This window comes from Sparus aurata, chromosome 8, assembly GCF_900880675.1.
Source record: "Sparus aurata chromosome 8, fSpaAur1.1, whole genome shotgun sequence".
In the NCBI taxonomy this organism is placed as follows: domain Eukaryota; kingdom Metazoa; phylum Chordata; class Actinopteri; order Spariformes; family Sparidae; genus Sparus; species Sparus aurata.
In genome coordinates, this window is record NC_044194.1 from 30,533,535 (window position 1) to 30,558,304 (window position 24,770).

Sequence of the window (24,770 nt, forward strand, 5' to 3'; positions counted from 1 at the left end):
AGTCCTGTCAAAGCATGTGTGTTTTTGAGAATGGGAAATAATTAACTCTTATTTATGAAAGTTCACCTGTCTAATATTACAAGTCTCATGTTAAAATGAGGACTTCTGACATTGAAATTGAATGTTGGATTCATGGGTTTTTACGTCTAAAAACAATTCATTATACAGACGGTTTTTGCATATCCAATAAGCACTAAGCTCCTGCTACATTACCATGGGAACTGAAGTGGAGTGTTTTCCCAGCCTGTGTCAGTGAACAAATATGATAACCCCAAAGGCAAAAATTCCCTGCCTTGCCCCTGTTTGCTTTGTTTTTTGTAAAGCAGACCACCAAACAGCCAAATGGACCCCGGAAAGCATGGTAATTGCTGAAAAACGTCTTTTTTAATTGTCTCACAGGGTTTCAAGGGGGATGTTTTTCTTCAAAGACTGTGCCCTGAGTTAGCTCCTGTTGTTTAAAGCTCATTATTTTTTACTAGTTCCTTGTTTTAATTTTCTTGTTTCTTACTTGCACCTGTTCCTTGTGTCCTTGACTTAATAAGTGCTCCTGGTTGGGTGCATTAGGAGTGTTTCTTCAAGAGGCTTTCTAAAGGTGAATCATGACTTGAGATTTCTCCCCCTCAGTGCAGGTGAGCAGTGTCTTATAATAACCCTTCTGCATCTGTGCCCATGACAACTGGACAATTTAGTCAGGGCTTACTCTGCTTGGCGGCTGCTCATGGGGAGCCTTAAGTGGCCTGGCTGCAGTGGACAAAGTGCAAAAGGTGATTATTACACTGGTCTTCCGCAGCGAGAGGAGGACGGAAAAGGCACAGTCTTTTACCCCTTGTGGCACACATTTGGGGCCAGATGTATTTCACTGATTGAGTGATTCTTTTAGCCACACGAGCCACATGGCTGTGGGTAAGTTTTCCACCAGACTAAAATATCCCATCAACCACTGGATGGATTGCCTTGAACTTTTGTTCAGACATCCATGTTTTCAGTCAGATGGCATTGGTGATCACTCCTGTAGCGTCACCAAATGGTCAACACTGTTCTTTAGCTAAAGAACTTGACGAATATTGGATGGATTGTTCTGGCATTTGGTACAGACACAGGTTCCCCTACTTTTCGTTGAGGCTTCATTCAGACAGAATCAGTTGCTGCACTGAAAACACCAATCCTCCCACTCATTTAAATAGGGATAGTTTGTTTAGTCTGTGGAGGGTTGCTAATAAAACACAGCCGGCTGTGGCAAAACAGAATCTACTTTGGAGAAAAATAACCCGGCGTCACGTTGCAGTGGCCAATCACTAAGACAGTGATCAGACCAGTAGCAATAATGACAAAACCACAGTGATTAGAGTGTAACTACAATGTTTCATGTATTTGGCTCTTAAAACCCACTGTACTGTTAAGCCTCACACCCTGGTTATTTATTGGAAGTAAGTGTGCTTTTTCTTCATCTGTTGATGCAGACAATTACAAGACTGGCATTGCCCACAGATTGGAGAGGTGGGCGCAAAACATTAAGCACATTTCTTTTTTGTGTGAGCTTCTGTTTCACTTGTATCCACTCAATTTAGTCTTGTGCACCAGTTTAAAATCCACCCTAATTGTATGTTATACATTACATTGTGAAAGAAGCAATTGAAAAATGGGGAATACGTTTTTCTAGCCTCACAACCCCCATGGAATGACTTGTTTCACTCTCAGATTTTCAATCCACTAGCATTCGGAAATTGTAGTAGAGCTGTATCATTAAATTCTTTTATTCCCATTTAAGTTAGCTGGCTCAGTCGGCGGTAGTCTCTAGTGTGCATGCCCTTTGGGATTTGGTTAACTTTAAACCTGGGATTTGAAATTTTTTGGCTTCACGCACCGCCAAGCAGTATCACAGGAATGAAGATGTAAGATTCATGCAATAGACTGACGATTTTGATTTTGACGACTTTTTTGTGATCAGTCTTTTATTTACATAGGGGCATTATTTTACAGTTTTCTCTGTTTGTGTGTTGTTCTTTGTGTTGTGCTATTTATTGTAATGTAAATCTGTTTTTGTTAATGGTGCTATGAACTACATTATTTATCATCTTTCTGACGTGGTTCTTGCGATAAATTAATGATATGTGCGCTATAATTAGCCACAGCTTAGACTGACGGTCGCTTGTAATAATGGCTTCTCTGACATTGTTGCAGAACCTCGCTGATGTGGCACAGTCATTATAAACTGCTATTCTTTCTGTTGACAGGTCTAATGCGTGGTGATATGCACACTGTTGATTAATTAGATGTATGTATTTTGATCCATTCACTGTAACAGATGGAGTGTGGAGAGGGCTTGTGCAATGATTTCCATAATGATTGAGATTTAAAAAAAAAAAAAAACATACACAGCGTATGTCATCCAGCTGGGATTGTACTGCATGTTCATGTAAAATAAACAGCATGGGAAACATTTTTTCCAGGATCCATTTGTCACTTATGGTGTAAATGTACTGTAACTTTACACTGGTGCCAGTAATCCTGCACCCTGTGTCATAATCAAGAATCAATGTAGTGAACTACACCATCCAAAGCACATTCCAACATATATGACCAAAAGCCCTGAGCTCTTTCTAGCGAAAGTAGTTTCAACTCTCCTGTATCCTCTTTACACTACAGAGGGTTTAAGGAGAAGCACATGTGAATACAATAAATCTGTATTTCTCTGAGATACAGATTGCTTATGGCTTCTTGCAGGCATTCAGAGCTGTATACAGCTTTGGACTCTATCGATTGCGCTCTTACACTCTATCCTACCTCTCTGCACACATACAACTGCTGTATCTGATGGCAGGCTTGAAATTATCTCTGAAGATGTTGTCATATAGTTGAGCCTTTGTGACAGCATATTTCTTTTCTGATTTATGGAAAGGTGAAGCTCACACAGCTTGGTGGTGTTTTCATATGAATCATTGATTGTTATCGCAGAGAATATCCCACACGCGTAACATTCTCTGTGTTTCTGGGACAGCTGATATGTTATTTTCTCTGGGTGTTAGATATTGTGAGATGGTATGTGACACTATTAATTCCTGCATAGAATACTCAGCGTCTATACATTATTCAGGTCTAGACAACAAAACAAAACACGCACATTTCCTGGGAAATAATTCAAAAGATCAGCGCCCATGGGAGAGGGACCGAGACATGGATTATGTGTGGATGGGAGCGCTCTCCCATGTTAATTACATCACAAAGTCTTGTTTCAGCCTTGTAACACTCAGCCTAAGGTACTGATGCAGTGGCTGTTGGCCTTTGTAAGGAAGCAGTAAATGACGATGCACCTGAGGCTGTGTGTTACAGTGTATAGTACAACTGTTATTCATTTAGTGTCTACTTACTGCGCTGGCAGTGCCATCTGTGTCTGTTAGCCTCTGGTGCAGATCAAACCAGACCGTCTGCAAGGAGAAGCACAACAACAACAACAGCAGCAACATGTCAATCAACAAGACCAACGACAGCAACTACTACTAACACAACTTAAAGCACACATTAGTCACTAGCAACAAGAGGTGATAGTGGACACGCTGAGAAGAGAAACAAGCATGAAAGCGGGACATGATAAGATGGAAATAAAATTCAGCAGGGAGTATGGTGAGAGGGTTCAGAGCGGAGGTGGATGCATGCCAATAAGAGAAGCCAGAAATGAAAGAGAATAACTTATATCAGCATGAAAGATCGAAACAAACAAGAACACTGGAAGTACAAATCTAACTGAACATCATGATGTAGGAGCTACAGATAGTAGGAAATATTTGAAACATGAAAGTTGCTTTTGCTACACCAGTAGTTCTTCAGTCTCACATGGCACACACACACATTAAACGATACTATTGTACATTTACCTTGCAAAACTTTAGTAGTATGCTTTAAAAGATGATTTGTGTGAAATTATAAAGTGAACTGACAGCTGTCGCTAGCAGATGTTATCAACTTGAGCTAATTAGCGTAAGCTAAAACTGATGCTCAATCTCTGTGAGATTAAAAACACTGTCTCCAGCTGACTTTCTCATGTTTCCAGCAGATTAAAAAAGTGGTCTGTTAAAGGTCAATTTGTTAAACATTTACAACATTTATCAACAGAATGTGAAAAAATATCTGATTTAGCATTATGACAAAGACTCTGTATCCATCTTCTGAAGTTAGCATGCTAACCACCATCAACACCCTCACAGATGACAATCCATGTAAAATACATTTACACGGTTACACCCCGCCTTTCCGAAACCCCGCTGTTCCGAACATAGACTTCAATTCATCGTAATGGCGGGGTTTCCCTTTTTTTTCAAAGACCCCGCTATTCCGAAAAGTCTATTGGGGAAACCCCTCCATTCCGAAAGCCCCCCACTCCGAACGGACACCAATCAGAAAGGAAACGGAGGCTGCGCATTTATCCTTTTTTCCTTTGTGGGTTCAAACGGATCATGTGGCTGATTAACCGCCAAACAAGCCTACTTCATATTAATAATGACATAACGCTCATTATGCTTCAGCTGGACAAATGGCTATGTTGAATTGAAATTACTTTATCATGCTAAATATCCAAAATTGTATGAAAATTGCTCCAATGCGTTATACCGATCTTCGTGCATATTCAGACACAGCCTGATATGGGTTCTGAGCAAAGGAATGTCTGTTTTCTCCCCCGGTCTGTTGTCAGCAGGAGCGGGGGCTGCAGGTATCGCGCCTGGGTGAAGTGGGCTCAAGCCAGAGTTCAGCCGAGAGAGAAAAAATGTGTATTACTTTTGCTCTGTGGGAGATCTCCCACAACAGAGTGGATGAGAAACCAAGGGGGACAGATCTGTCCAGCAAACATCAGAACGCAGAGTGCAGCCTTTGTCTGTCACCTGGTTCAGCACCCTGGACAGCTGCCTGCGTAACTGGATGTGGGAATTTGATGCATTTGAAGCCGCGACATTTGGTCAGAAACGTCATATATAACAACATTGTTTCGAGTCGTAAACAGTTCTGTAAGTGGAAGAAACAAGAATCAATTAGGCTATTAGTGTTAGTCCTTCTTCATATAAAGTTGTGTTACATTCGCACAGCTGGAGACCGCTAACAAGGTTAGAGACAAGAGAGACAATGTATGAAATCCCGCGAAACGATGTGCAGTCAGTATGACCGCTTATGGCTGAAATAGGTAAAACAAATCACATTTTCTTTTCCTTTTGTGTAATTTATATAAAAACTATTCTCAATTAAAATACAGACACTTTTAAAAAATGGTTAGAAGTCTGTAATGTTTGCATTTTGTTTACATCGCAGTTTATTTATTTATTTATTCATTTTTGTTTATTATTATTATTTACTGTGCTAGGTATTCTTTTCGTGGTTCTTGTTGCTTGGAGCAATATTGTTGTTGTGGCATTCTAAAGCAAATTTGAAATGAATTGAATTAATAAACCTTTAGATTCTTGCCTATAGACTGTTAAGTGTTGTGTTTACAAATGAGCAATACATCCAGATTTCTTGAGATTTGTATTGTCAATGGGAATTTGAATTTAAATGTCAGGCGATGTTTTCTTCATGGAAATTATTTTTCGGGCAAACAATTATAAGAGAGAGAGGGAGCGCGGACGGGGGATCCGTTGTGTGACAGCGGAGCGGAGGGTCAGCAGCACGCACGGTCAGTAGTATTAGTAGGTGTTTGAGGTTTATTACGTTTGCGGACATTATTACATTCAGTGTAATTATGTAACAGCCTTTGCGTGCGCACAGTTTGCGTGTGTAGGCCCGTGGTCATGATAATCCCCTCTATGGCTATAAGAGATGGATACACAATCAATTTCATTTAATGTTTATTGAATCAAAAATACATAGGTAGCCTATTGTCTTCTCCTCTGCTTTTTTTTTTTTTTTTTCAAAGAACAACTGAGCAGAAGTGCTCAATCCACACATACATTGTTAACCTTCCACAAAGACAAGTTATGTTAAAACGAACGACCAGAGGGGTCATTCCCCGGCAGATCACACCCATGGGCCACAGTTTATTTCAGAGTTGTGCGAGTGCAGCTGGAAGTGGGGATTTCAGCACCACGGATAGCGCGTGTAAAAAGATTAGACACGTTAGAAACATTTAAATGTGTTTGCTGCAAGAGAAAATATAGCCCTAATACATAATAAATGAAGATAGTGACATAGGCCTATTAGCAATAAAAAGCAATGAGTTGTGTGAGTGTGGCCGGCAGTGTTTGATGTAGGAAGTAATGTAAACTTGAAAATCAATTTTGGAACAGCGGTGTTTTGAGGGGAGGGTCGGAACAGCGGTGTGTCGGGAGTGGGTGTGTTTCGGAATGGTAGGGTTTCGCAATGGAGGGGTGTCGGAATGTCACGGCGCACCCATTTCACACAGGGGAAGCCACTTTGTGTATTGCAGTCCTAGCATTATTTCAGGTTACAGTATCTGAAGTGTTGATTGTCCTAGATTAACCCTTAAATAGCTTGATTTTGATGCTCAACATAATGGTTTAATTTCTGCTTCAGTGTTCATGCTTTTCAAACAAGTTTACAAGTCAAAAATGATCAAAAGAATTAAAGAATAGTTTAAGTTTACGTCTGTTTTTTTCTTACAGTTACTGGTGAGTTAACTTCACCAAACTAAATAGATAGCTGCTGTTCTAAACTGTGATATGCTCCCCTACCAAATTAGCCCCCAAGCATTGAATGTTCCAGTCCAATGTGACCAGATATTTTTCTAATGTATCCGTGTAACCCAATATTATAATAGTCGTCATGCCCCTTGCCTTTGGAATCAATGCTACTTTAATTGACCACCTTAGAAAGTAAGTTAGTTAGCTAGACGTGCTAATGTTTTGTAGCTTATGTTAGCCTTTCGCAATTTAGCTAATTAGATCTTGTGTTTTCCGCTTTTTGAAAGCAATATCACAAATACAGCAAAACATATAAATCATCCACAAGCTCTTGGTGAGGAGTTTTGCCCTCAGTGCTTCAGGGTAAGGGTTTAGTTTAGCAAACAGTCAATTATTCACTTACAAGAGTTAAGCAAAGAAGATGTAATTAATAGTTCAAGTTCTTCTCTTTGGATGTCAGTAAAACCAGGTGGCTAATGGACTGTGTGTTTGTGAGTGACTGTGTGTGAAGATGATGAGACATTGATTTCTTGTTCCCTCTCAAAGTCTTTGAGTCAGAGTTATATAAACCTATTCTAATAAATCACTGTAAGCGCTGCAGGTTCCCGTCACCAAGGTGACTGATGAGTATCAGTGATGGAACTGTGAATGAAGAGTTTCTGCACCGCTTTGAGGAGTAACTGAGGATTTTACCAAACACAGCAGGGAAAGTCAAAGAAATGAGGTCTGGAACAGTGGGCAGGTGACACGCACACACATGGCACACACACACACACACACACACACATACATTGGTATTTGAATGCTTTGAGCTTGATATGTCACAGTCTGGTCACAGCTGGATGGAAATGGTAAAGCGCTTTGTGTTGGTTGGCTGTTGCACACAAAAGACTCCAGAGGTGAAGACTCACAGTGTGCTTTTCTTTACCAAAATGTAGTTGTGCAGTTTACCCAATGGACTTTGTTCAAGGTGGACATTTCATTTGTCAAACACAGTATCTGTGTAACTGATTTTTAATTCCTTACGTCAGTGGTAAAGAGCTGCAAACACAATATTGATGCGTTGATGCTTCATGAACAGGATGTGACTAATATGTTTGCATAAATCTGCTGATTTGCCCGCGAGCAGTCATGAGCATCTGTTTAGAGCAGTGTTTCTGTCCACTTGATTAAAGTAAGTCCGACTGCCACTAGTCCTCTTAACTGTCTCCCTCAAACTCTTGAGAAAAACAGCATTTTTTTTTTCTATGCTTTTAATTTTATTATAAAGCTTCATGTGCATGTAAAATTCTTTAAGGTTACAAAAGTCCAAAGTCTGCGGCCTCTGGAGTGCCTGTACCTGAGAAGTCTTTCCTTTAACTCCATGACTTCTTGACATCACACTACGTCACCTTGTCACACATGCGCATAGTTTAGGCCTATATTCACAGTAGAAGAGAGCTATAGAGCTGACCAGAGACATGGTGAGTGTTGCTGGCTCAGGTGTGTGTGAGCTGACCAATCAGAGTGGACTGGGAATTCGGGACAGATGTCTTAAAGAGACAGGAGCTAAAACACACAAAGGGGGGAATACGGTGCTGCAGCAATGGACAGAAAACTGATACGCTTTTTAAACACTGAAGCATGTAAACCTATTCTAGTAATTTCTAGTCAAAATTTGGAAACCTGAAAATGTATAAATATGTCTTCTACAAAACTGTTATCTCTAACAACAGCTGCCTGCCTGAAAATGATAAGAGGGAATCTAACTTAGCAATAAAGTTGCGGGCTGTAGGTCGAAACATTACAAGTCAGTAATGAGTAAAGTAAAAAGTTATGAGCCGAAAGACACTAAAACGCTCTGTAGAGCTGAGGGGAAGTGTAGAGTCAGAGGAATTCTGTGCAAACTAAAACTCACTTCTCCTATATGAGGTCAGGATCTTAAGACACAAAAGCAAGTAAGGCTCTGAAAAAAAAAAAAGATTACCCTTGACACTGAGAGACTGGAGGAGATAGATTCCTATCTTTCCATTTTCCACTGCTCTTCACTGACCCTTAAAACATTAAAAGCTAGTAATGTCCTGATATGAGTCCTTTAATAGTAGCTATCTGCCGATATGGAGGAAAGTTTAACTGGATGAAGGCCAATCCTGAAATTGACTTGAGGGGATCTGCTAGAAAAAAAGATGTAATGCTCAGCTGTAATTGCTGGGACAGCAAAAATCACTCAGTCCACTTCAGGCTCTACAGCAGTGTTCAAACAAGGAGGAGCTGATATCGGAATGTTTTGGACAGTGATAATCTTTGCTAATAAGGGAGAAAAGTCTGTTACCAGTGGAATTTTTATTTTACAAACCCAGGCGGCAAAACAGACTCGCCCACTCGTCATGATGCAACCAAAGCTCTAGTATCCACTCATATGTGGAGAAAAATGTTCACACTATAGCTGCCTGTTATTAAGGAGAGCAGTGCTGCAACACTCGAAGGCGGAGATGGAAAAAGCCTAATAGAGTTGAGGAAAGAAAGGATCCGATTTTTTGACCTGCTTTGATCAGCTCATACAACCAATCCTAAACCAGCTTGGGGCTTAACAACAATAGGCTTTAAATTAGATGTTTCCATTGGCATTGTGGTTGCTTTGAGTCAAACCATGCTGTATTTTGCACTTCTATTATCAGTCTGAATGCATCGAGTTGCACCCGAGATGATCAATCAAAGCGGTTTGCGTTAACGTTGCACTTTCTGTTTGTCTTCTAGATCTATTTTGTCATTCTATTTCAGTTTTTCAGGCATTCTGATCCACGATGACAAGTAGCAGGCTTCCATAAACCATAGCTCAGTGCAGTAGTCAACAGCACTGAAGTGGGCACTGCTTTTAAGCATCACTGACTAGAGAAGAGAAGCCTGTCATCAGCTAAAGACAAACTTTTAAGCGGATGGCCTGGTTGCGATGGAGGTGGACGTCCCTGCTGCTCTTGGCTAACGCACCAACTCAGAGTGAGTCAAGCCAAGAGAGCACATGTGCGTGGTAAAGGAATAAAGATCTGCCATTACAGGACAATGTAGTTAGTTCATCATAGACATCACATACTTTTGCTGAAAAAGAGAAGAATGCATATACCTCTTTGCCCGTCAGTATTCAGTCCCAATATGCCAGACATGCAGCTTCAATCAAAGATCATTCATCCTTAGGCCGATTCTTTCAGGTGAGAAATGCATTTTCATGTCTACACAAGAGTGCACAAAATACCGATATTTTGTAAACCAAAGAACAAACACACTCCCAGGGGTGCATGGAGGAAGACAGCAAGGGAATCCGAAAGTGAGAGTGGGTAACACAGGCAACATGAATGTGCCATTTTAAGGAGGGTTGGCAGGTAACAGGATTTCCATTGTGTTATCACAGAGCAGCGGTGCCAACGCAGGGCACCATTTTCATCTCACCAGGCACCACATCAGTCAGTGTGTAGCTGGCTTATTATTCATCCAGTAAACAAGTCATGATTCACTCCGACGCACTGTGATAATATCATTTCCTCATCCAGACTCCTGCAAAGTCTTAATACTATGATTCATGCAGGTAAATCCAGGCCAAACACAGAGACAAAGACAAATCCACATGCAATATTGCCTCCTCAAAGCCTTATTCTGCTTTGATATGATTACTGCAGAATGCTGTCTGGTTGTCTGAAAACCCATTCCAGCAGCAACTGTCTGTGTCTGTATCTGTGCTGCTTTTCTATAGCTCTGATTTTTCTACACAAACACTTTCCAACATAAAAGTTTCGTGACCTATTTTTCTCATAGGAACGGTGTTTATTTTTTCTTCTTTTTCTCGCTATTCTTTGTTGTCATTGCATGAAATCTTTCAGCGATGTGGAAAATCTCCTGAAAATGCAACAACCTTACATGACAATCAAATAGAAATAGGCCAGTGTGATGTAACTGAAACGTTATGTTTCTTTATTTCATCCTTGGACAGGCTTTAATTGAAAAAGAGTACAAAATAATTTCGGTTGAGAATGAACTGCTCGAGAAAGGTGCAATATGTAAGAGTTTTAGTTCAAGAAATGCACAATTTAAATAATGTAAATATGTAATAATTAACATAATGTGAAAAAATAACAGGAACAATACATTTGATCAAATGTCAGTGATGACTGTGTCTATGGATGTATCTGTGTTTTAGAGATATGCTGAAGTTAGCATGCTCACCAGCTAGTACCTATCCACTTCCGTAAGTAAATCAACCTCCCTTCAAGCTCCCAGCTCGGACAGAGTCAGCTCATCGGAGCACCAGTTTCACAGCTAATTGAGCTAATTAGCTAACAGAAGCTACAGGTAGTAGCAGTTGATGATATGCTACCACCTATTTGATTGGAGAATCCAGGTAGCCATAATTACACATTGCACCTTTAAAGTCATTCTTGGAATCATAACTGGATCAGACCTAGACAGTTTTGGTTTTTTTTTTTGTTTCTTTTAGCAGAGTGGTGGCACATTTTATTTTATTTCATTGTGGTTCTTAAATAAAATATTAACACTGAATACATGTTCTGATCTGAACTTTTTGGCTCATGATTACATTCTTTCTGCCTTTAAGTTATCACAGGGTGCTGAGCTTATATTTGAGCTTGAAGAAACAGTTATATCCAGGGGAATATTGTTATATGCTTTCCACTAGCACAGTCCGTGGACCACTATCTATGAAGTTCTGGTGTTTCAGACACACCGATGGCTATCAGGTGCATAATATCCAGCACATAGCCATGAAATCTCCACGGACAAACCAATCAAATTTAAAATAGGACATAAGGAGCACAGTGACTGCAAACATGACACCTTCACAGGATCCCACCTTTGCTATCATTTCTTTTCAACTAGATCTCCCCTGGTCAACTAAATGCTAGCAAAGTAGAAGCATCTAAAAGCCTCAACAGCCACAAAGGTCAATGAATGCTGAAACACCTGGGTTGTAAAAATGGCCTAGCATCCGTCGCATCAGTCCATACAGAGTCTGAATCTGTCTCTGGAAGCAACATCAGCACACATAATGGGTCTGGTTTCATAGCTGAGCAGCTGCGTGCAAGTTTCATGTCCCCATTCACATAGTCAAGCATCAGCTGGACTGATCATCATGATTCACTATTTGGCAAATCTGGGTTTTGCAGATGCCAAGAAAACATAATGACTGCTGACTGTAAAGTTTGGTGGAGGAGGGATGATGGTCTGGGGCCATTGAAGGGTCTTTTTATGCTACAAGATATGAAAACAGTTGAGCCTATTGGATGGATCCAAACTGTGGCAACGGTTTGTGGAAAATACTTTGCTGTTCGAGCATGACTGTGCCCCTGTGCACAATGTCAGGTCCATAGGGACATGGCGAGGCTAGTTTGATAAGGAGGAACTCATTTGTCCTAGACAGAGCCCCGACCTCAACCCCACTGAACACCACTGGGAAGAAACATCAGTGCCTGACTTCACAAATGCTCTTTCAGCTGAATGGGCATATAATACCGCAGAAACACTCCAAACTTTGTGAAAAGCCTCCCCAGAGGAGTGGCAGTTGTGATAGATGCAAAGTGGGGTCCAACTCCTTGTTAATGTCCATGGCTTTAGAGAGGAATGCCTAACAATCTCTTAAAGGTGTGTTAATCAGGTGTCCACTGAACATACATACGTGGAATCAGGAGCGGCTGGGGGCTGTGAACGCTGCAGTGTTTTCGAGAGCTCAGTTGCAGACATTACATGTGTAAGCTGACCATAAACTGTGCAAGGTCAGACTGAAAATCTCCAGGAATTAATTGTATCCCTTTACCCTTTCCTTGCTGTAAATCTTGACAATGGATGTCTAATGCCGTGCTGCCCTTTAAACTTGAAACCCTTTAGAAACCACGGGGGAAACGAAAAGAACAAATGGATGTTGACCTTGTTGATGTTTGGTTTTCACACGCAGTCAGAGTTGAACTTTTAATATGAAGACGACGAACATATCATCTTCAACATCTTGGTGCTGAGGTTTACATTCACCCAGATGCAAATATAAAAAAGTGCACTATGCTTTTATGTAGGCCTATGTATGTGAATACATGAGTGTATATATTCTTTGTTTGTGTAGCATGAGATAATTCAAAAACCTTTTTTTATTTATGCAACCCTGTGTTGTATAATGACAGATAACCTTGAGCCTTACACCTGTCTTGTTTCCCAATAACAAAAGAACTACAATTAATTAATGCTGCAATTATTGCACAGGTTCTCAGTAATTTAAAACATTCATTAAAAAAATGTAATGTGTGATTTATCTCTAAGGGGCCGTCCACACGGGTGAAAACGATCTTTTTTTTCTCCGTCTTCCTCGTCATCGTTTTAAGAATATTTGCGTCAACACCTCTTCACTAAAAACGACCGAAAACGCTGTAGTTCATATTCCAGGCCAATAGGTGGTGCTTGATATTCACCAAAAACGGAGAAGAAGACACGGAGCATGCGCATCAAGCTTGCGCGCTGTAAACAGACAGTAGACGGAGAAACCGAACACAGCAAGAAGAAGATGAAAATGGCTAGTGCAAGGAAACCAGCATCGTTTGTGTGGACCGGTAACGAGGTCAAACTGCTGCTACGACTCACACTCAACTACAAGGCATCTAAGTTGCAAGAAAGGCTCAATATCTTCTGCAGCACGAACACGAGCATGTAGGCCGCCATTGTTGTTGTTGGTGTTATGGGACGTCGCGGGGTGGGGCGATGGCGTCATCGTTTTGGAAAGTATGCGGATTCGCCGTCCACATGAAAACGGGAGGGCTGCGTTTTCGGACGGGGCCTGAGTCTTTCTTAAACAGAAAAAAGTAGCTTTTTTTTTTTTTCAACCTTACGTTGCATCATATGTATGGGAGTAGCCAATTAGCATGTAATGATAATCTAATCTAAGGCTTCATTTACCTTTTCTGTGTACTCTTCACTTAATTGGCTGCTTACTGGGACAATGTTGACTTTTATTTGTTACTTTGATCTTATCTTGTTGGTTACATGAAAAAAGAATGAATCAAATAAAGCGACGTCACTATCATCTCTGCGTTTCCCTTTACGCAAAATGTCAAGCTTCAACTTAGTTCTAGCAACAAATCTCAATACGTCAATCATTCCTAAGGAGTCTTCATCACTGTGTTTAGTCATGTGTGAGAAGATGTGCCTTTGTGCCATAGTCACTGTAAACAAGTGAGCCTCAGGGTAACCTCAGGGGGGCTTCAGGGTCACAGGTGATTATTGAACAATTCTCTAGTTGAAGGCGTTTCAATCAGTTCCTCTAAATTGGAGGTCACTCAACTGAGTGAAACAATTCTACTTAAACCTCAGCAATTTGTCAGAACTATATTAAATTAGGGTCATGGGCTCTGGCTTGTTTCTAAACAGGGGCCATGGTTGGAGAGCACCCCCCCAGCAGTACATTGTGTTTAGTTATTCGCAGCTCTTTCTGCTGTAGTGGCCCCTCTCCTAGAGACAGCTGAGTCTGCTGGGGCTCCATTAGCCCAAACATGTTCAGTACTAGACGAGATGCAGGCGATGCAGAGGAAAGGAGAGACCGCGGGGAGAGAGGGAGAAGGAGGAAGTGGCAGGAGGAGTGGAAAGATAGATATAGAGATGGAGGGAGGGAGGTAGATGAAGATTCATCTGGGACAAGAGAGCTGCTACAACAAGGAGGAGGTGTGGAAGGAGACAGACTGCTATGGTTGGGACACCAGGCCTTTAATTGCCTCCTCCCTCTCTTTCTACAACTACTCCCTCCCTCCACCCTGTTACTCTCCACCACTTAGCGTTATTAACTACTCATCCAACCCAATCCTTCTGCCTCCTCTTCGTCCCCCTGTTTCTCCCTTCTTCATTTTTCTCTTTCCGGTGTCCCTTTCTCCTGCGGACCTTCAGCTTCAGTATGGTGCTTTCACATCGCCTAAATTGGCCAATGAAACATCTCAAACCTACAAATCATTTACACGCTGACAACACGGTGTCTGTAATAAATTCTAGGCTTTAAGAATACTGCTGTTGTTTTCATTCTTTTTGTCAACAAATGCCATGAAAAGAGAAAACTGTATCTGTATCTCAAAACCTTCTGAAGCTAATCTACAGTATAGGGCCAAGAGTCATAGCCTGGGGCTTTGGACCACACGTTCATTCTGGGAGGTTAATGATATGTTTTAACAAGTTAGAGGAAAGCTAAATTGTACGTTACATGATAGATTTACCACTTCAGGACCACTAAAATGACTCTGTTTAATGGTGCACTATGTAGTTTAGGCAATATGATCAGAAGAGAAATTTTGTTATTGCCAATTTTTTTTTACTAAAAAAACAAACTCTCTTTGTTTTAATGACTGCATAAACAAACTGGCCTTAAAGGACAACACAATATCATACTGTTCTACTTTGTTTATATGTGGCGGACCCTGCCACCTTTCTAGCTTCAAACAGAGTTCTCTGACCTTATTTTCCACTGGCAACAGCTCACTTATGGACAAAATACAAATATCTGAGTGTGTATTACAACCTCAATAATATTGTAAAAATTAAAATTAGTTTGAGTTCCATCTCCCAAAGTACATAGTGTGCCTTTAAACAATCTAGGAGGTTGATAGCCCAGCTCAGAAACACATAACCTTTGATTAAAATTGCAATATTTAAGAATTGACATCTTTCAAATTCATACTCAAATCACATTTGGGGCAGCATATCACCAGAATAACTGCTAACTGCTGCTATCAGTAGCTCATTTAATGATGCAGTTAGTGTTTACACTGCCTGTTAGCTCAGGAGCTTGGGCCAGGGCTAGCTGGTTAGTTAGTTGATTAATGAATTCTTTTTCAACTCAAAATTCATACATATTGTTCCTTAAAAGAGGAACTTAAGGTGGCATTTCACCCTTCTAAAAGGTCTTAAAGCCAAAACAGTTAGAAACATAACTTTTCTTGTGGCCATGAGTGGAAACCTCTCAAATGATCACTACTTGCAAGTCACATTGATCACTATAAGTGGATGACTATTTAAAGATATATATATTTTTCTTTATTCTGATTACAGACCATCATCTAGTTGTATATTTATTACATGATGATAAAGATATGAAACTCACTATGGCCATTGCGTGATGTGTCATTGTAAAAGTGTGCACTCAAAAGGTTTTGTCTACATTTCTATCAGTTTTTCATTTTTGACAGTTTGTCATAAGCCTCGAGCAGACTTCATTTTTTATTGAAAGAAAATGACTTTCTTTTTCCGTCATGATTTCAATTTTGTACACAGCACCAGCCTCAAGACAGCCAGCAGGAAGCAGATGGGTTATCGTGGAACAAAGAATCATGGGAGTGCATGGGAAGCACGTAAAAAAGAAAAGAAAAAAGAAAGCAAGACAGAAAGAAATAGAATAACCCCTGTTTAAAAACGTTTCATATGTAGTGGTTATGGTAAGCCTCCAGGGAATTAATGCCAGGCAGCACACACCAGAACAAGTTTATGTGTGTGTGTGTGTGTGTGTGTGTGTGTTTGTGTGTGTGTGGGGGGCGGTGTATGCAGTACTCCTTACTTTATTCTCAAGTCGTCCGATTAGTTCAGCCAGGCGGTTGATCTGACTCTCCAATCCTTCTTTCCTCACCTCCACTGTACCTGCAACACACACATACACATACTTGTGAATATGGTAGTAGTTATATTCTTGACTGGTCCATGTTTCACAAACACACTAGGTACAGTAAAAATGCAGAAGATACTGCGCAGTCCTGAGGAATTAACTCTACATGCTCTTTCCTTATCAGCTCTTTTTCTTTCACTCCCATTGTTTCATCATGAATGTTTCATGCAAAGTGGGGCTGATAAACAGGCAATTATATCTGTTTATCGGAAGGAACGGGAGGTTTTTTTCGAAGACGGTAAAGAACAGACGGATGGGAAGCCAGCTCTTTAGAGATGCTCTGTTTAATTGGTTCTTAATCCAGGGGGATTTTTAGGTACCCAGTGCCACTGTCCTGTTTTCTAATTAATATTGGTGTTCAAGCCATATGTTTGACATTTTGACAGATAATGTTTACTTTTTTTAGAAATAAAGACCTCCAGTAGGAAGGAGGAGCAAGGCATTTTAATACATCATAATGGAGTGATGTAACCTCACCTCACCATGTACTAATGTACATGTACACCACTAAGCTCTGTCTGCAACGTGTTTTACTGGTGCCACAGATTGATGCTTCATGAACATAATTCATATATACAGAAGAAGAATGATTTCAGAAAGGAACATGAGGCTCATATGTTTCAGGGCTTGCAATATTGTTTCAACATCTCCTTAGACTAGCCTTCGTTGTCTGGCTTGACTGTTGTGTGTTTGTAATATTGTCTTCCTGATTCCTGACATTTTCAAATGCTTTTTTGAGAAGTTTTTAGAATTTGAAGAAGCACATCCTGTGTTTTTGTGAGTCGGATGAATGTAAACATACACATTTATTAACAACTAACCCATGTTACACATTGTCATTTTAACTATTTGTAAGCTACAACAAAGAAATGTGAAGTAATGAACTGGAGGGTTCCTTGTGTTCCTCACTGCCTTTGCTATTGCTGGTTTGTATTTGCGTTTATGCCGCTACAGCTAAAAATCTGTGAAATAAAGAACGCTGAGAAAACATGCTGTTTTCCTCTCATTCACCCCACATGTGATAAACGGCTCTCTTTTTCTCCCTCTTGTCCTCTGTGATTCTCCCTCCTCTCTTGGTTCCTCCTTCTTCTCCTCCCTCTGTCTTCTTGCTCCCCTGTCTCCTCCGCTCTCTCCTGAGCCACTGTCCTCTTTTCATTCCCTGATGGCCCCCTCACAGCTAATTGGAGAGCTGGCTGCCCACTCTTCATTAAAAGCCAGTCAATTAGGAGCTACCTCCCCCCATCCCAATCACACACACACACACACACACACACACACTCATACACAGTCATCAATTAAACCATAGTCAGTAACCATGGAGACAGTTGGAGATAAAAGCCCAGTGGTCATTTCGATGGACTTAGAAAATAAGTGTCCCAGTCAATTAAAGAAGTGTGTGAGGAATTACAGCCTTCAAATGCAGCAGCACGGCGAGGAGCGCTGTTGACTTTCTCCTAAATTAAACCTGATTTGAGATATTCACTGTTCACATAATTTAGCTTCCACTCCGTGTCAGACGGTGGTTAAATGGTCCACTATTAAGCCGCCTCTTAAACCAAGTGACTGGAAATTGCACAAATGTTGGTTCAGCACTGTTCATCTCTGTTCGTCAGTAATTTATTATAATTTCTGGCAGTCAACGCAACATAAGCCAACTGACCTGAATGGAGAAGCAGCCTTGTAACATTAGAACTTGCTGCCCCCATGTTTGAAAAAGCATAGCTTGGATGCCCCTATAAGTTCTTTCTAGGGTGCCCTTTGGTGGACAAAAGGCCTCAAACACACATTTTTTTCATCAGAATATTTTGTCTGCAAGATGTTATTGCAAGTCACCCTGATTACTGTGATCCTCCTTTTACAGAACCAGGCTGCGGAGAGGTGAAAAGAAAATATGATGTGTACAATCCTCTCCTCTCTTCTTGTCTGTGTGGTTACTTTTTCATTTTATGCTCAGACACTCCACTGTCTTTCCTTTAGAAGTTTCTATTGTTTTCCAAAAAGAAATTCAGTCGGGCTGCTTTATGATTCCTATGGTTACCTTTACTCTTGTTCTCAAAACGTATAGGACTGTTTTATCAAATTGTGAAAATGTGCATTGTGGTGGAATTCAAAATGTAGGCACAACAGAAGTGGCCATCTGAACCAGCAATGTGTGCTCTTATGTGTACAGGTACATATTAAATACATTATTATTATTATTATTATTATTATTATTATTATCATCATCATCATCATCATCATCATTCAGATATACAGTTGAAGCTCAAGAGAAATGTGTGTGTTCTAAATTGATTTTTTTTTTTTTAAAAGTGGAGAAGTTGCTTGGTATTAGAGTAAAGTTGATTGGTGTTGCAGAACATTGTCTGAACATATTTATCCCCAGCTTTTGTCATGTTGAAATATCTGTACAATGAGAGCTGTGTCATACAAACCTGCAGCCTTTCATTATATTCACATAAGATCATCTCTTTTCTGCAGCAATTAAAAAAAAAAATGCTGTTTGTAGTTGCCAGATTAGCTTCTGATATAAGTAAAACATATCAAAGCAAAAGTGAATCCAGGTTTAATTATACAAAATAGTGGCGAGCACCATAACAACTATGGGCCGCTCCATTGTGCCCACTCAAGGATCATCTCCATCTTTATCAGGACATGAAGAGATTGACATTTCATGCTGGTGATACAGTAGAAATCAAAGCTCCTGCGAGGACCATCTGTTTGTTTATCATCTCACAGACAATGATGGGAAAATTCACATTTTTAACAATAAACCGAGAGCGGAGTATTCCATCTTATTGGGATAATTAGCAGCTACTGTTTGTCCTCTTTTAACAGACTGTCACAGCAGACTGGATAACACATGGCAGCTCCATTCTCATTTCCATCACAGTCACATAATGGCAGATACAGCTGCGTGTGGCACACATAGATGCACACAATTCATCTGTATGATATATGTGAAGCCTCGTTTTTATATATGTTTTGAGCTTATGTGCATGGGGCTGTAGTAAGAGGGATATAATGGATGATAGTGTCTTTTGTGTTTTTAGCTATTTCCAAACCAAACCCAAAATTCAGGAACAAAAAAGGTCTGAAGTTAGCAGCTTTATTCAGCTCTTTATTACAGCATGACCTTTCCTCCTTGGCTAGTCCTCATCCTTTTCTCCTGTAATGTTAAAACTGAAAACAGATATGTATAAAAGTAGTTGAGTTGAGTATCTGTACTTTAAGCAGAGCAGAACAGAGTTATGTGAGATACATGTTTCTTAATAACTAACTAGTTAACTATGTTCATCCACATTGACCGTCAATTTGTGACTCAGTCAGACATCAAGTGCATATTTAAAGGAGAAGTTCATGCCAAAATGAAAATGTATTCATTATCTACTCACCTTCATGAATCTTTGAAGGCCACAAAACATTTTTGTAGCTTTGCAGCTAAACAACTAAGGTAGATGGGGACTTGTTCTAAAATGTCAAATGATTACTCAAAATAAAATAAAAAAAAAATGGCTACATACAGGTTGGCAAGCGTAATCCAAGTCTCTGGAAGCGCAGAGATCCCAAATTGATTTGAAAATAAGTTATTTACACCCTCAACATGCGGTCAAGCTCATCCACCCACCGGCCTCAGACGAGGTGTGCGCTAACACTCAATTCGGGATCTCAGGGCTTCTGGAGACTTGGATTATGCCAAACAAGCTGTACAGTATGGAGCCATTTCATGTGTGTTTTTTGGTTGTTTTTTTGCATTTGAAAACAAGTCTCCATCTACAGTACCTCACTTTTTTTAGGAGAACGCTGCAACAATGTTTGGCTGTGCAAGTTCCGTAGACTACAACAATTCACCCGACTCTCCAGTAGCACTGGGGGGAGTAGGCAATGACTGAGTTTTCATTTTTGGGTGAACTTCTCCTTTAAGGGCCCACGTTATAAAGACATCACCTAAGTCCCCCATAATAAGCCGGACTTCATTATCACATGCATTTGTACCAATGTGAGAGCGCAAAGCTTGACAGGAAAATGTCTGTAAAACATCACATGACACATAGATAACGTCATCGAAATCCATGTTTTTGCCGAGGTGAGGACACACTCATTCTGTTAGTATATAAACACACATCTGCACAAACACACAAACACACTCTTGGCCTGTGTCTGCCAGTGCATCCGTGCCTGAGAAAGCACTGAACAATGAACTGCACTTCATTTGCAATTAAAACTCCTCAGCACGGTGACAGACGCACTTAGTGGAGATATGCACTAGAGCGGTGAATACAGCAGCAATACAGCAGCGGCTGCTCGCCTTAAAGGTGGGGGTGGATAGTTTTTAATTCTCTTATTCTCTCCCTCCTTCTTGCTCTTTTCCCTCGCTCTTTTATTCTAACCCCAGTCCTCTCCCACTCATTGCTTTGTCTTTTCTCTGCTCTCCTCTGTGTCTGTGTTTCTGCACAGACTCTGATCGATTCACAGTGAAAACACACCTCGCACACACATACCTCTCTACACACAATTATGACATGAAAAGACGAGATAACACAACTTCGGAGACATCATATGTGTTCGTGCAGTGTAGCCATAAGTGGAGGAGAACAGCAAGGAGGCGCAGAATAAAGAACTGACTCAGGGGTGCAGTAACTCATATATATTGGAGGAGGTTGGGCAGAAGGACGGGGAGAGGGGGAAGGAGAAGAAGAGTTGGGAGTCATTAATCAATTGACTTATCCTGACTCAAGACAAAGTGTAGCTGACATCAAGGTCCTCAGCTGTCAGAGCTGCTTTACAGACTACTGTATAGAAGAGAGGAGGGGAGGTGGGGGAGAAAACCTGAGAAATGAGGATAAAAAGACTGTGAGATTGACAAAGAGCTCAAAGACTGCCTCTCCGGCTTTGTCCTGAATTGAAATCAAGATGAATGAAAATAAAAAATAAGTTTCATGGTACCAGAAGTTAAGCACTGATGAGGGTTTGGACCGCCTCATCCTCTATGCCTAGGGATTATTTCCTATACTCACGAGACCCATTAGTGCGTACTTTATTTTTATTACTCAAAATGAATAAATTAAGTGATAATATATCTGAGGATCAGGTATCACACACGTGCTTGAATCTATGGTCCTCTGATGAAGGTTGTGCAATAATATATGTGTAGTATTACAACCTGGAATGTCGATCTCGCCATAAAATCATTTAACTGGTGACACAAATCCTTGACTTTTATCATGAAGCAGTCACAGGAAATGTTTGTCAGTGACATTAGCACTGATGTCTAAAAAGCAAGATGACGCAGATTTTAAAAGCAGATCAGTTTGAAGTATTACAGGGAGTAATGGAACAGGAAGCAGGAGTCACAGTGACTTGTCATAACGGGCTGCACTCCTCCAACTTCTCAGCGAGGAAACCAACTCCTTTCACTGTGCCTGTGCTCACAGACTCATGCCACGTGCAGAATAAAATCAGATCGCAGAGTGATATAAAAAGGCCTTCCTAATATGACAATAGTGTGTTTTGCAGGACTCCGTGACCTGTACTGTTTAACTGCATTTGCTGTAATCACTGGGAACCACGGGAGTCGTCAAATCAACCAGGGCTGAAATCTTGAGGGTTTCACCTTTGAAGTGCATACTGAAATTATATCTATTATTGAACTATAAATACATTTTCTTCACTTTTCATGTGAAGTGAGCAGTCCATTCCAAGTTATGCAAAGTTGACTTCCAGAGAACCTTCAAGCTCCACATATCATCCTAAGTTTTGAACACATTTATAAACTTTCATGGTTTGGGGTTTCAGTTGATTTTGTAGGTTCTCTGCTTTTCACTGGTTTACTTTTCACTTCCTGTCTTTATTTGTTTTCGTGCCCTTTTTTCATCCCGAGCCACTTCTCCACATTCTCTCCACATCTGCCTTCCATCAGCCTTGTCAGCTCGGCCCTGTTCCCAGTGTTCCTCCCAGCTTATCAGCTCCTTTTCTGCTCTTTTGTGACTTCACATCATTTCCCTCCCCTGTGTTCCTCTGCCTCTCTCCACCTGCACTTCATCCCCTCGTTAGTTTAGTTTGTACTGAAGTCCAGTCATTAGTCCAGTCTTTGTGCGGCCGTCTGTTGCGTGTGCCTGTTCCTGCAGTTTCCTTTGAATAAACCTTCATTCATTGATCTGCCTGTCTGCTGTCTCTTGCATCTCAGTCCACCTCTTTGTGCTCCTAGAAATGTTTTAAGCCTGTGAATAATTTGTAATAACTGTGTGTATTAACAGCCTATATGTTTGTTTTAGAACTTTTTTTTGCTTTTAGTTACCATTCTGCAGTAAATGCTGACTGCACAGTGTAATGGCCTCAGAAAATTGGCACAATCCACGTATAGACGTATAGGTTACCTCTAAACCTTGCTTTCACTCTGCTAATTGGTTTGCCACCCGGGCACAAAGGACACAAGTCTGCAAGGGGCACTGTTTTCCCCTGTCAACAACCCTTGGTAACAATCGAACAACTGGAATAACTGTGGATTCTATATACTGCAAAATAAAAATTAAGAAACACTGATGAAGGAGGCAAAAAAATGGAGACTGTGTTTCCCCTTATCACTAGACCTTGAGACTGTTCAGAACTGGCATTCTTTCCTCTAGATCAGAAGGTAACAAGACCTACTTATGTGTTAATACAACAGTGTTTGACCGCACAGAGTTTTTTCGTGGCACTGAGATCAGGTAGCCAGTAGCCAGGATGCTAGCGGTAGCAATGTTACAATGTTGTGTGGGAGAGTTGAAAAGTTGCTTTAAAATCGCCTTATATCTGCTCACAACCACATTACATTGTGTTCTGTACAATTTATTAAGTATTACTATACCACAGGGAGGAAGCTGTTACAATTTCAGCCCGACAGTCAGTCGGCTGAGTGACTCTGTATGGACACTAAAGTCTACAGTCCAGTGGGACCAGCAGTCTGGCTGAACGTAAAAATGACAAAAGATTTTTTTATCTGCTGCAAACATAAAACAGACCGCGGCAGTTTGGTTCAATATTACAGTACTAAATGTCTCCATCAAAACATGGAGGCTGTACAATGACCGGAAACTCAAATTCCCAAACCAGCTGGGAAATGCTGCAATCAAGCTGTGCTTTATCCTCCAGCAACAGCTACTGCCCACCGATCCTGAGGCTGAATAGCTCTCAGTGTGATGGCTGCTTGTGCTAAAATCAAACCTGATGACGGCCATTGTCACTCAGAGCTGCCACATGCTACCATTTAGCGAAATGAGGACTAAAATGACTTTAATGTGCAGAAAAAAAATGTGCTGCTTGTTTGATTTGATGTGGTTGCAGATGGACTTGGCAACTGTGAGGTTTTCGACTAGCCATCAAGAGTCAAACATATGATGCACAGGGGGTGACCAATCTGAAGCAAAGCGGTGCTCCAACATAAACCAACAAGGAAACCTCACCCAAACCAATACCAGTATTTCTCATAATACATTTCCAAGCCTGAGCCTGCAGGATCTCATAAAGAGTACCTACGAGTATGTAGCTCAGGGGCCTTTTCTGACACACCGTAAGCTCAAATATATCCTGGGATACACTGCCCTGACAGGTGACAGATGTTTGGGCTTTGTAAGATGAAGAACTGAACATCCTGTCATCTTTGCACAAGTCATCCAACATCTATCAAATGTTCTCTTTTGTCAATTACTCTCTGGGACCAAACTTTAGATTCTCACTGATGTCTACAGGCCTCTTCACAGTGGGGTTTTTTTTTTCCGATTAATTTACACATCAATATTTATTTTTTTAATAGTTTTTAATATTTTTCGGCTTTCGCATGACAAATGAAGAGATCAACCATTAATATTGTGCAAATTGGCCATCATGTCACAACCCATGATGACGCAGACCTGTTTGTCATCACCCTTTAATCTATGGCAAATGGCACAAGACATTATGGAAAAGGGGACTCCGGATGAGTAAACTTGATTGCTCCCTCCACTGACAGACACGAGGGGTCTACTGATGGGGAACTGAAGCTGTTATTTCCATCTGTGCTCTGTAAAAAACAATTATTTTACCTTACAGAATGTGGGAGTTGCTGCTCTCTCTGTTTTAATGTACTAATACATCTTAACAGACTGGACTGGAGCCCCAGGACAGGCTGGTGAATGCAACCTCTCAGTGCTGCAGTGGGACCCCTAGAGATCCCCGGATAGTGCTCGTTCCTGCTTGGTGTTGTAGGTACCATTTTAATGAGAGCATATATGCATGTTGCAAATTTGCATCACTGCCGGTGTGCACAGTTTTGATGAGTTTGCAGGGCCAGTATTTTGCCTTTCACTGCCATTTATTTGTCATGTTGTGCAAAGGCTGTAGCCTGAGAACACAAAAAATAATACAGGACAAGCTGCTTTGGTGCAAACAAATGATTGCATGTTTGTGCAGCGTACGCTTCAGAAGCGTATTGAATGAAATGCACATAATCTGCAATTATTTCTTTATAATGACAC

At 40.7% G+C, this 24,770-nt stretch overlaps 1 protein-coding gene across 2 annotated transcripts in view; it reads right to left on the reverse strand.

Annotated features, from left to right (window-relative positions):
• Positions 1–24,770, reverse strand: part of necab2 (N-terminal EF-hand calcium binding protein 2) — a 156,789-nt gene that overhangs the window by 44,510 nt on the left and 87,509 nt on the right. Inside the window, exons 8-9 of one of the 2 annotated variants that reach the window (XM_030425706.1) lie at positions 16,177–16,256; positions 3,369–3,425 (exon numbers count right to left, since the gene is read on the reverse strand). In XM_030425706.1, coding sequence (XP_030281566.1) covers positions 3,369–3,425; positions 16,177–16,256 — 137 coding nt within the window. The remainder of the gene's footprint in view (positions 1–3,368; positions 3,426–16,176; positions 16,257–24,770) is intronic. The other variant, XM_030425707.1, reaches the window with a different exon arrangement.